We start from the raw sequence: 13,829 nt of genomic DNA, 5'->3' as shown, positions 1-13,829 counted from the left end.
TTGGTTATATCGTTTACTAGAATATATTTTAGAAGGAATTATATACTGTTAAAATGTATGCGTTTATTCAGTAGAATGGACTTGTATCATATTCACATTAAATGTATGAGTAAAAAACAAGTCCATCTTTGTGATAAAAATGATTTTCTTCCATTTGCTTTCTATATTTTGATATTTATTCACTTACACAATTTATATTATTATTATTATTGATTATATACGGTTTGTATACACTTTAACTTCTGTATAAAAATTATCTATAAATATAAGATAGATAAGTGATTGATACTTAAGATTATCTTATATTCAATACTTATATTCAATATGGTAAATATAAGCTTTGTAAATATATACTGTTTATATAATTCCTCTTAAAAAAGAATTTCCTTTCTAGTGAATAAATTTAAAAAAATCACACCTATGTAAATACTGCGTAATGTAGTACTTTATATTATGCAGGAAAAATTTCAAATTTTAAATTTTTACAAAAAGCAGTGAGATCCCATAAGAAACCTCACAAAGGTAAAAAGAATACGCCACATATATAAAAAAATCTCAAAAAAAGTATGCAAAAAAAGTTTAATATTTATCCCTAAAAAATAACTTTTAAAAAGTTTGTCTTTAAAAAATAATTTTTATAAAAAATAAAAAAATAAAAAATAACTCTAAAAATTAAAAATCTTTAAAAAGTCAAAAATCAAAACAGTAGTGTATCTAAACCGGTTCTAACTCAGGTCGTCTGAGGGGGGATGAGGTGCGAGGGGAAACCAATGAGGGGGGGGGGGGTATGACGTCACGCGGGGGAACCGCGTCCTAACCGGTAGCCGAGGGGGATAGTGGTTTACATATTATAATAATATATTATTCATATTTAAAAGACTAGATATTTGCTCGTGGAAACATGCTAACTTTTGTTTTCTTATCAAGAGCTGAGAGTAAGCGTTCTTCGTAAGTGATACATCTCCTACTCTAAAATGTTTATTCCAGACAATGTCTATCCCGGTATGTTCGTCACAAAGTGTTTGACAGCGAATATTTAAAAGACTAGATATTTGCTCGTGGAAACATGCTAACTTTTGTTTTCTTATCAAGAGCTGAGAGTAAGCGTTCTTCGTAAGTGATACATCTCCTACTCTAAAATGTTTATTCCAGACAATGTCTATCCCGGTATGTTCGTCACAAAGTGTTTGACAGCGAATAGAGAAGAAGTCTATTAAGTGTGTTCCAAGTAAAGTTTGAAAAATGCCATCATTGATTGAAGCCGTGTTGTGTCGGGGTCGCTGGAGCGTCATGGTGGGCGGAGGACCTGGCGATGGGGCTGTTGAGAGCCTTGTTGAATTTGGTGGTTTTCCAAAGAGTAAGTAGCATTTTTTATTTTATATCATATTAATTATTTATAATATATTATTATTCAATTTTAATTTAATTTATAGTATCAATATACGAGCGATATCCAGATTCCTGGATTTCTAAACTTTGAGCACCAACGAGATGTACGAATGTTGCAGTGGCACGAGCGTGAATTCCGTGAGGACATGTGGGAGGATAACGGCTCGGGCGGTGTTCATTTAGACCTAAGACGTCTTCGGGCTCGAGCCCTACGAGGAAGACGTCGAGGAATCGTGGGACGAGCCTCCGAGCAAGAGGTTAAAGAATTAATTGTAAGTATCTTTTAAGATTCGTAATATATTAAATATTAAAAATTAAATTTATATTAATATAATGTTTTTCTGTTTCAGAAGGAGCGCCGCCTTATTATTATATTATACATATTTTATATCTTTTTGTATATTTTATATTTTTATATTATTATTATTATTGTTTTATTATTATTATTTTTATTATTATTTTTGACACATACACACACACACACACATTTATATGATATACACACAATTATTGAATAAATATTATTATTATATTAAAAATGTCGATTATTTCTGCATCTCCTTGCGGACGCTATCTCTCTCCCAAGTGCATGCGGACGCTATCCTTCTCCCACACATTGCGAACGCCTCGCGCCATCCTTTTCCAACGTGCATGCAAACGCTATCCTTATCTTACGCTCATATGGACGCCTCGCGCTATCCTTCTCCCACGCTCATAGAATATCATTAGCGCTATCCTTCTCTTACACATTGCGGACGCCTCGCGCTATCTCTCTCACACCTACTCGCGGCATCGTACCTTCGCGTTCCCTCTTCCCCGCGGGTCCCTCGCTAACCGATTTCGTGCGGTCCTCCTCCCCCTTCTCCGCGGACCCCTCGCCTATCGATTAGGTTAGGTTAGCGGGTCCCTTGCCTATCGGTTAGGACGCGGTCCCTCTTCCCCCTCTCCGCGGACTCCTCGCCTACTGGTTAGGACGCGGTTCCCCTCCCCCCTTCTCCGCGGACCCCTTGTCTACCGGTTAGGACGCGGTTCCCTCGCATGACGTCATACCCCCCTCCCCGCATCGGTTTTACCTTGCCCCCCCCAACCCCCTCAGAGGACCTGAGTTAGAACCGGCCTAGATACACTACTCAAAACTAAATATGAAATCAAGTTAACTACCCAAGTACATAGAAGCAGTTCAGTTTTAATCCTTTTTGTTCCAGACACGAAGCACTTTTAAACTCGAAATTGATGATCGATGTGATCGACGTTATTCTAGTAAGGGTTAAGTAGTTTTATGATGTACTATTTGTAATAAAATCTGCAATATAATTATGTTATTTTATATATTATATATAATATTTATTTGGGGGAGAGTTAATAGCGTAATTTTATGAAATGTTACGTCCAGACTCAATGAAAGAAAGAGTCAGCGGTAAGGCGTAACCTACTTACCTCTTGACAAACGCTAGACAATGCGTCTCCTAGAGTCAAACGAACAGACTAGGGCCCCAGGTAGGTCAACGACCGGAAGGATCGCTCTTACTCTGTCGAAAGACCGTTCGCTCGGCGGTCCCTTTTCTGGTAAAGGAACTGAATCCTTATTACCCGGAACGGGACCTTGTGCGATTTCGGATAACAGGAAGAAGGTCGGGTTAATAAATTACTCGAATTTAAATTTTAATGTTACATTTATTCAAGAAAATGGAAAAAAGTGGTTTAAAGAAAAATGAAGTTTAAATGAAAAAATATCTCGTAAACTATTAAACTTTTCGCCATCATACTTCTATAACTTTTTATGCAAAATATTGCAAGAAATCGATTTATATAAAAAATTGGAGAGTTTCCATTTAAAAAAACAAGATTGACATTGAAATTTCCGAAGCGTCTCTACCCAAAGTCAAACTAATGGCACCATCTTATAACCCCCTTAGAACCGAACAACTTTTGTCTGAAACATTTCTTTCTATGTTGCTCTATTTTTTAGATATTTAGGTGTCTCAATATAAATGCCCCACCCTGTATATACAAAGTGGCCCCGAACGTTCCAGCCAAACTTTGAGATCTTATTGGAAATTTGATCCTGAACAAAAAATTTCCTATAAACATAGGTCAAAAAATGCTTCCTTAAGAAGTTATCGCTCAAAAATCTCTGATGCAAAGGAAGAACAAAAGGTGAAAAGAGAATAAAATAAAAAGAAAATGAAACTTAATAACAATTTAAGAAATTAAGGCTCTTAAATGATATCACAAATTTAAATAATTGCGGACTAGTAAGAGCCATACGCGGATGGTAATGCGTCAGTTTCATAGAAAAATAAGTTTTCTAAGAAACTGATTATGTGCACAGGGCACGAAATTTACTTGGTCTTATACCAAGATTTTTAAAATTAATCTCAATTTGAGATTTATAATAACCCCTCTTTACCTCCCTGGAGAGACGAAGACGAGAAAAATATCGGGGCGAAGTCGCTGAATCGAGAATCGAACCCGAGTCTTTCGTTTGCCGAGCGATTGTTCTTATCTCTAAGCTTTTTCTCGTCTTCGTCTCTCCAGGAGGGGAGGGGGGGGATAAAGAGGGGTTATAAATCTCGAATTGAGATTAATTTTAGAAATCTTGGTATAAGATCAAGTAAATTTCATGCTCTGCACATAATCAGTTTCATAGAAAACTTACTTTTCTATGAAACTGACGCACTACCATCCACATATAGCTGTTACTAGCTCGCGATAATTTAAAATTTGTGAAACTTAATAAATTTCTTGAAAAAACGATAAAAACAAAAAATAAAAATTTATGTACTCTCGACTGTTGCCAACCGCAGATTGACAAAAGACGGAGAGAGTATGCGTTTCACCGAGCTCGGATCGGTTATCCTCTTAGTTCTCGATGACTATTACATAATTTGATATTATCTTTTGCTCAAAGTTTCTTATTAACCAAGAAAGGCTTAAAGCGTATAATTATCGTTATTTATATTGTTAATAAAAGGTTAAAAAACAATATGGTCTCGTCTACGCGTCCTCTCATTGGCTGCCGACTGTAAGAAGCAAAATGATTCACCAATAAGATTCGTTCTGAGCATCTGCATAGGCAACTTTAGTAACTTACTGAGGACATCTCGAAATGATAATGGTGGTGGCCTAATTACAATGTTTGTTGGTTAATACGAAATGGGGAAAAGGCTATGGAACCAGCACAGAACATCAAGTGCGAATTTAGTTTATTACGATATAAAATCTAGCGAACGTTTCGATCCATTTTTGGATCCTCTTCAGCGCAAAAAAATATATAAAAAGATGTACACCCGTTACAATTGTTTACAAATCAATTAATGCAATTAACGCTATAAAGTTGTGCGGTACAAATGCAGAGCATGTCGAAGTCATGTTTAAAATTAAACTATACATGTCATCTGTAGGCTGTGTTCTTCAATGTTCGTAGTAAAGAAGTAAATACGGCAGCATAAAGCCTCCGTCAGTAAAGACAACCATTTCTTTAACGTATGCCATAGGCATGGGCAGAGAACATGCATATCTGAATAATTACAAAATTATTAGAGACCGAACCTACAAAGAACAATTAAAGAACTCACAAAGAGATGGATTCTTATTTCTCATTGTCACCAGATATCGCTTGTTACATGTCACAAATTAAAACGTAAATCACATGCTCAATATGTACGAGTGCGAACGGTAATGATAGATTTAAAGAGCAAAACGAAAACACATGAATATAATGTTTGTGATGTGTCTAGAGTATTGTATATAAATATAGGAACCGAAGGTCAAAATTTCGGGAGCATGTCTATCGTATTGACATACGCCTCATGCAGGCAATCCGTATCAGTTTGTAGATTTAAACTATTATTTTGCCTTTTTATAAAAACCATTTCAGATATCAAATGTTTATTATAATATGGTTCACTATCCAATATTTTAACATCGTTCCACTTAAACTCATGACTAAATTGTAATCTGTGGTCAGTAATAACAGAATGAACAGAAGTATTACGTCGAATGTGATTACGATGTTCGTTGATTCCCGTTTTTAATTGTCTGCTCGTTTGACCGACATACGATGCATCACAATTATCACATTCGATTTTATAAACCACATTATTACATAATGGTTTGGGAACATGATCTTTGTGTACTTTGATGAAACGATGTAGTTCGTTTAGGCTAACGTACAAAAGTCTGACGTCCAAATCCCTAGTTATCTTGAATCGCTCAGAGATTGATGGGACATATAGAATTGTAAAAAATTTTTTTCCCTCACTAGTGTCATCCTTCCTATCAGAGAAATTATGACTATGTTTATTGTAATTACTAAATAAATACTTGAGTCTATCTCGAAGAGTCATAAATATAAAATCTAATGGGTAGTTATTGTCCAATAAAATGTTAATGATAAAATTTAAATTTCTTTGATGACAACTAGGATGGGAGAGCAAAAAAGCCCTGTCGACCAGGCCTATAATAGTACCTCTTTTTTGGCACAAAGGATGTTGTGAAAGAAAGTTAAGGTACCTGCCAGAAAATGTAGGTTTGTGAAACCAATCAAAATTCAAACGGTTATTTTTTAGAATTATAGTGACGTCCAAGAAATCAAGTTTATTATTTTCACTTGTCTCCATCGTGAATTGTAATCTCGAGTGGAAAGAATTAAAAACACTCAAAATGTGTTCGAAAGTAGAAGATGGTGCAGCTAAAGCTATGTCATCCACATATCTTAAATAAAAGGAAGAAGTAAAACATAACGTTGCTAACGCTTTCTCCTCAAGATCCTGTAAGACGACATCTGCTATGATGGGAGACAGCAGTGAACCCATCGGAGTGCCGAATGTTTGTTGATAAATGATGTTGTTGAAAATAAAAAATGTAGAGTTAAGAACAAATCGAACGGCCACAATGAAATCATTATAAGGGACAGAACAATTATTCGATATATATGTCCAACTTTTGTGAATACTATCAATAGCAAGCTCAACTGGAATATTGGTAAAGAGTGAAACAGCATTAAGAGAAATTAAAGAAAAATTATTTTTGATCGAAATTTGTGAGAGTTTATCAACAAGTTGAAAACTGTTGAGAATGTGACTGCGTGCAGTAGGAAGGCTTTTATGCATAATTCGATGAAGATAAGACGCTAGATGATATAACGGGCTATTTAGAGATGATACAATTATTCTGAGAAGATGATTACGTTTATGAATTTTCGGTAGTCCATACGCTCTAGGTAAAATACCGTCACTAACATATAAAGACCTGTAAGTATTAGTCGAGATGTAATTGGACCCTTTCCACCTAGAAAGCAACAACCGTAGTTCACTTGTGAACTTTTTTGTAGGATCTTTAATTATAATAAAACATTATAAGTAGTTTTAGTATAATTTTATATTTGTGTCTCTTCCATTTCATTGATATATCTACACTTATCAAGGGCGACCGACACATTTCCTTTATCCGCTTTAGTGATAATGAGGTTCAGATTTTTATTTAGAAAATCGTGCGTGATGGAGTGTAGATTTTTTAAAATCTGATTATTTATGCTTCTTGGAGGAGAGTATGTCGGAAGTTTATTCAAAATAGGTGCACTTGATTTCTGATTAACAATTGAGTCTTAACCGGGAGAAATCTCAGATTCGCACTTGATTTTCTGTGCTGGTTCCTTAGCCTTTTCCCCATTTCGTTTTAACATTACTGGAACCTTTACACATATAATTCTTTGTTGGTTAATATTTTTTTTGAAAATACGAAAACAAAATTATGTGTGAAATTAGCCGGAAAAATATTTTTTGTTTCAAACTTAGTTCAATCAATGCGCAATCGTTTGTTGGTCACGAAAAAACTAATTAAAACGTTTGTTGGTTCATATTTGCCTTGAAAAACAAAAAAACTAATGCGCTCTGATGGAGGGGGGAAGAAAGGGGTGGAGTCGTTTGGATTTAGTATGCCGTGACATATATGTGAAATTTTGAGTGCGAGAGAATACAATATAATTATTAATTGTTTTAGCGGACAGCATGAAAGACACAGATATGCAACAAAAATTTTGTATATAAATAATAAAAGGATATTCTAATAGTTTTCTACATTGCCTACTGCACATACGAGAGATTTCCTAACCTCTCGTATGTCACTGTCTTAATCTCTTTATATCTTATTATCATGTTTTAGTATCAAATATAACTGTAAATTTTCGAGATTTTGTTTATCCTACGAAGTGACATTAGATAAACATTCTTTGCTAATATGAAAGAGCTTGGTTACTTTAGCAATGTGGGACAAGATCTTAGATATATATAAGACACATTACTATTAAAGGTGAATAATTTTTGTTATATCTTTATAATACAAAATTATGTATATGCAACATAAGCATATGTGTTTAATAATTGTCAAGAATGGGTAACGAGCAGGTACCCCTTTACGATCCCGGTGAGGCAGACCTGCTTCAGGGCCTAGCGACCCTGCCCACGCAAGCTCGTGCTTTTCTTCACATCCTAACACCTGGAGAAAGCACGTCCTAACCCAAGTCTCATCTAATGTTTTACCTATTCCAATCCTACACCAATGCAGAAGGAAGCGATGCCCCATTGCATTTATGTTGCCCCAAGAACACTTATGGATCATGGTAGAAATAGACTATATTCTGCCGGGCGATCCAACTAGCAATTGGCGCTCCTCGGAGTCCAGGTCTGAGAGTGTGAAATGGGCTACCGGCCATGGAGATGTAGGAAACCAGGCATCACATGGAAACGCGGCGACTGGAATAACTAAAAAGTTATAGAATACCATCAAATTCGGCACGTGGAATGTGCGCGGTCTACTCGATCCCGGCAAACTGGCAATCGTGGAGAAGGAGACATCGGATACAGCAATAACAGGGATTGCGGAGATCCATTGGAAGGGCCAAGGATACTTTAGGAGCAGAAATGGAAACATGGTATATTTCTCCGGCATCAAGGAATGGAGTAGGTTTCATAGTAAACAAAAGTATAAACAGCGCAGTCATCGGATATGAGACAGTTAATGATCGAATCATGGTTCTTAGGTTTAATGCTCGGCCTGCTGGGTTAAATATAATACAAGCATATGCCCCCACCAGCGCTTCCGACGACGAAGATGTAGAGGCGTTCTACGCAGAGTTAGAAGGGACGCTTGGAAAGATATCAACTCGAGAAATCACTATACTAATGGGTGATTTCAATGCAAAAATAGGAGAATCTGGCGCCGATGAAGGGCTACGCGGAGCCGTGGGACGGTTTGGACTGGGCTCTAGGAATGAGAGGGGCGAGCGCTAATTCACTTTTGCACTAATAACAGCCTTTTCATCTGCAACTCGGGATTTCAGCATCACCCTAGAAAACGATGTACATGGCGCTCTGCTGGAGGTGTCTATCGGAACCAGATAAACTACATCATGATCAGCTCAAGATGGAGAACATCGATCAAGGACTCTATAATTGTGGTAGCGATCATCAGTTCCTCGCAGCCAAACTGAGACTTAAGTTGAAGAAGGCGGAGAAAGAAGTGAAGAGTCCTAAACAACATCAGGCCCACTGAAGATGCAGAAGCTATTTGGCTCAGGTCGAAGAACGCAATGGAGAGGGCAGCTGCTAGAGCTAACGCAACACCCAACGTCAACAATGGAAGAAAACCGTGGATAAGCGATGATACGTGGAATATGATACAGCTACGGAGAAGCATAAAAAAGACGGGGCTGCAACAGCCAGAAACAAGGCAAATGTACGGCGAGGTCAACAAGGAAATAAAACGGAAATGCCGGAATGACAAGAAACAATATCTAAACAACATCTGTGCGGAACTGGAAATACATAGCGACAGAAACGAAACCAAAGATATGTTCCTAAAGCTGAAGCAAATAACAAGGAAGTTCACACCTCATCACACAACAGTCAGGGACGACGATGGAAGGCTTCTAACAGACGTATAAAAGAACGTTGGAAATCCTACTGCGAAAAATTGTTTAAGAACGAAACACCGAAAAACACTAGCAAGGTGGAAGCTCCAGTTTTTGATCCAGAACCTAATATCACCATACAAGAGGTGCAAGCCGCCCTACGAAAAATAAAACCAAACAAGGCGTGCTTTAGTGTTATACTTAAATGCAGTATATTGTATATTATCTGTTTCATAATAAAAAAATCATATATTTTGTTCTTAACCGATTTATATACTATTATAATTATATTAAATATAAGAACACACTATTTTTCAAAGAAATAATCCTATTTCAATATGATTGTGATGAATTATATATTTATAATAATAATATTTGAAGATTTTCATACTTATGTACTGCCTCACCTAATACATATATTCAAATATGGTATTAGAATAGATATATTTATATATTTGTATATCAGTATATTTCGTATGCCGTTTGTAAACAATTAAAAATTGTACTGAAAATTGTACTTGAAAAAATTTCATATGGTACGATGCCTTGACATATGTGATATCATATAAAAATTTCGTATCATGAAAAACATAGTTATATTAATATACAAATATATGAGACTTCCGGTTGGAGAGTGACGAAGGAAAGTTAGAGTAGTTATAGAAGGAAGGAAAGTGAGGTGATAATTGTGGAAGGAAGAGGAGAAAAACGGAGAATAGGGTGAAGTGAGAGAGAGGGTGACAAAAGGAAAGCAAGGAAGTGGAGGGAAAAGAGGAGGTGAAAGAAGAGCAGAGAAGAAAAGAGGAAAGTAGAGAAGGCGGTTTTAGGTTAGGACAGCAACCATTAAGGTGGAGGAGTGCGAGAAGCGGGAGCAGTAAAGAAGGTCGGAGTGCGTAGAGGAAGAGATAGATGGCAACTAAGGTAGGTAGGCCCACGGGAAGTAAAAATAAACAAAAAGAAAAAACACTAGAAAATTTCGGAATGAGCAGAGATCCGGAGAAGGAAATGGAAAGGAGAATAGAAGGTATAATGAGGATTTGTAAAGAGGAAACAGTGTCAGAAATGAGAGAACACTGTGAGAAACTAATGGAGAAACTAATGGGAAATATATTAAAGGAAATGCAAGAAGAAAGAGAGGCGAGAGAAGAGGAAAGAAGGAAGTGGAAAGAAGAAAGGAAAGAGATGCTAGAAAGAATACAAAATTTAGAGATGGTACAAGAAAAGAAGGAAAGAGAAGAAAGGAAGAAGAACATAGTTATAAGAGGAATAAATATTGAAAAAACAAATATAGAGAAAAGAATAAAAGAATTTGTAAAGGAAAAATTGGGAGTAGAAATAAAGGTAGAGAAAGCATATGAGATAAAGGAGAGAGAAGGAAAGAAAGGGGTAGTAGTGACAGTAGAGGAATGGGAGATGAAAAGAAATATAATGGTGAGGAAAAAGAACCTGGATAGAGGAATATATATAGACGATGACCTAACCAGGAGGGAAAGAGAGATCCAAGGAAGATTAAGAAGGAGGGCCAGAGAGGAGAAAGAAAAAGGAAAGGAAGTGAAAATAGGGTACAAGAAAATAAGTGTAAATGGAAAATGGTTTAAATGGAACGAAAAGGAAGATTGTTTAAATGAAGAGAAAGAGGAAGAGAAAGAAAGAAGAGGAAGGCAATAGGAAAAAGAGAAAAAAGAGAGAAGAGGAGAAAAAGGGGCAAGAATGTGTTTTTGGAATATAGCAGGAGTTACAAATAAAGATAAAGAGGTGTGGGAATACTTAAGCGGATTTGAGATGGTAGGGTTGATGGAAACGTGGATAGAGGAAGAGGGATGGAATAAAATAAAGGACAAACTGCCGAAAAATCTGGAATGGAGGTGTAGACCAGCAAAGAGAGAAAACAAAAAAGGGAGAGCAAAAGGAGGCATTATAACAGGAATAAGCAAAAGGATAACGACCTTGGAATACAAAGAATGGAGCGACAACATAGTGGAAAGGAGAATAAGATATGACGGGAGAGAGTGGAGAGTGATGACAGTGTACAGTCAGAATGTAAAAGAAACAATGCACACAATTTCAGAAGGAATGGAAGAGAACGAGGAAGGCGTATTGTTAATAGGAGGAGACTGGAACGCCAGAACAGGGGAGGAAGGGGGTTGGATAAACGAAGCGGTAAAAAAGGAGAGAGAAAGAAAATCGAAGGACAAGGTAATAAACGGAGAAGGAAGAAGACTAATAAGTGAAATTGAAGAAAGAGGATGGGTGATTTTAAATGGAAGCAAAGGAGAAGAAGGAGAATGGACATATATAGGAGAAAACGGAACATCAGTTATCGATTATATAATAGGAAACCAAGAGGCTACAGAGGAAGTAGAGAGTCTGAAAATAGGAGAAAGAACGGACTCGGATCACGTACCGTTGGAAGCGACATTATATGGAACAAGGGAAGAAGAAAAAGAAATAGAAGAGGAGAAAGAAATAGAAAGAAGAGAATGGAAAGAAGAAACAAAGGAAGAATACTTGAGGAGCTGTGAGAAGTGGACCAGTAAAGAAGAGGGGATTGAAGAATTATGGAAGGAAATAAAAGAGAAAGTAGAGGAAGCAATACCAAAGAAGAAGAAGAGGAGACATAAATGGAAGATAGGAGATAGAGTATGGCATGACAAGGAATGGAAAAACAAAAAGAGAGAATTAAGAAGGAGAATGAGAAAATGGAGGAAGGGAGAATGCGAAACGGAGGAATATATAAAGATGAGAAAAGAGTACAAAGAATGGTGCAAAGAAAAGAAAAAAGAATATGAGAAACAGGAAGAGGAAAAAATAGGGAAGATCAAGTCAGAACAAGAGGCATGGAAATATATAAACAGATTCAGAAAAAGAAGAGAAGAGATAAACGAAGAAATAGGCGAGGAAGAATGGAAAAGGCATTTTATGGGGATACTGGAGGGAGAAGAGCAATTGGCAGTATTAGAGGAAAAGGAAGCGGAAAGGGGAGAAGAAGAGAAAGAGGATGAAATAACAAGAGAGGAATTGATAAAGCAGTTGAAAAGATTGAGGAAAGGAAAAGCGCCAGGAGAGGATGGTTTGGAAAATGAAGTGTGGAGATACATGCCAAGAAGTATAGGAGAAGCAATGTGGAAAATGATAAAGAAAATATGGAAGGAAGGAGGAATACCGGAGGACTGGAAGAAAGGAGTAATATGCCCCATATTCAAAAAAGGAGAAAAGAAGGAGGTAAAGAATTACAGAGGTGTAACACTGATGGACACAGCATATAAGATTTATGCTAGCATTCTAAATGAGAGATTAATGGGAGAGATCGATGACAAATTAGAAGAAGGTCAATTCGGGTTCAGAAGAGGAAGAGGGGTTATGGATGCTGTATATGTATTAAATCACGCAGTGGATAGAGAGGTAGGAAAAAAGAAAGGCAAAGTCTTTGCATGTTTCGCTGATTTGAAGGCGGCATTTGATAGAATAGACAGAAAAATACTGAGAGAAAGGATGGAGGAAATTGGGGTATCGAATAAGCTGAAAAAGAGAATAATGGAGACGTATAAGGAAACGAAGAACGTAATTAAGGTGGGAGAGAAATATACAGAAGAGTTTTGGACTAGGAAAGGAGTTAGACAAGGTTGCCCAATGAGCCCGACGCTATTCAACATCTACGTAGCAGATCTGGAAGAAGAAATGGAAAGAGGACAGACGGGGGGAGTAATGGTAGGAAGAAGAAAGATATGGACGCTAATGTATGCGGACGACATAGTTTTACTGGCAGAGAGAGAAGGCGAGATGAAGGAAATGCTGAGGAGATTTAAGAAATATTTAGAGAAAAAAAGTCTAACATTAAGCTCGGAGAAGACAAAAGTGATGGTATTCGAAAAGGGGAAAGGAAGAACAAAGAAGAGGAGATGGAAATGGGGAGAGGAAGAATTGGAGGAAGTAAAAGAGTTTAGCTATTTAGGATACATTATGCAAAAAAATGGAGGAGCGGAGAAACATATCTTAGAAAGAAGAAGAAAAGCAATGATTGCAATGAAGAAAACGTGGAGCATATGAGAGAGATTATTTAGGGAGGACTACATAAGAAGAATGAAGATGTTTGAAGCATTGGTGGAGAGTGTGAGTTTGTTTGGAGCAGAAATATGGGGATGGAGAAAAGAGGAAAGACTGGACGGAATTCAGAGAAAATACGTAAAATGGATACTAGGTCTGGAAAGGACAACGCCGAATTACATAGTAGTAGAGGAAGGAAAGTTAGTGAAAATTAAAGAGAAGGCGTTGAAAAGAGCACTGAAGTATGAAGAGAAAATAGGAACAACGAGGAAGAAACTGGTGGAAGAATGCTGGAAAGAGAGGAAGAAAGAGTGGGGGGCAGGAAGAGAAGGAAAATGGGCGAGAATAAGGAGGAAAATATTAGAGGAGGAAGGAGAGGGTACTGAGATAAGAGAAGGAAGCAGAGAAGAGGAGGAAAACACAGTACAAAAAATAATAGGGAAGATAAGAGAGAAAGAAAAGGCGGAAAGAAGGAAAAAGATAG

The 13,829-nt window shown here is 36.9% G+C and overlaps 3 protein-coding genes across 4 annotated transcripts in view; 2 read left to right on the top strand and 1 right to left on the bottom strand.

Annotated features, from left to right (window-relative positions):
- Window positions 1-13,829, top strand: part of LOC138941675 (odorant receptor 13a-like) — an 85,012-nt gene that overhangs the window by 58,744 nt on the left and 12,439 nt on the right. The gene's annotated exons all lie outside the window — the stretch shown is intronic.
- LOC138941906 (uncharacterized) lies at window positions 1,134-2,664 on the top strand. The gene is made up of 4 exons (XM_070311864.1): window positions 1,134-1,357; window positions 1,434-1,661; window positions 1,740-1,744; window positions 2,595-2,664. Exons 1-4 carry the CDS (start codon window positions 1,313-1,315, stop codon window positions 2,662-2,664), a joined length of 348 nt encoding a protein of 115 aa, XP_070167965.1. The 5' UTR covers window positions 1,134-1,312.
- LOC138941905 (uncharacterized) lies at window positions 5,160-7,075 on the bottom strand. The gene is made up of 2 exons (XM_070311863.1): window positions 7,026-7,075; window positions 5,160-6,681 (listed from the first exon to the last, which is right to left on the bottom strand). Exons 1-2 carry the CDS (start codon window positions 7,073-7,075, stop codon window positions 5,160-5,162), a joined length of 1,572 nt encoding a protein of 523 aa, XP_070167964.1.

The sequence above is a fragment of the Polyergus mexicanus genome, unplaced genomic scaffold, assembly GCF_030449975.1.
Source record: "Polyergus mexicanus isolate NDT 795.1 unplaced genomic scaffold, iyPolMexi1.0 SCAF_20, whole genome shotgun sequence".
NCBI classification, from domain to species: Eukaryota; Metazoa; Arthropoda; class Insecta; order Hymenoptera; family Formicidae; genus Polyergus; species Polyergus mexicanus.
The sequence above is the reverse complement of the archived record's forward strand: the minus strand, read 5'-3'. Positions and strand labels throughout refer to the sequence as shown.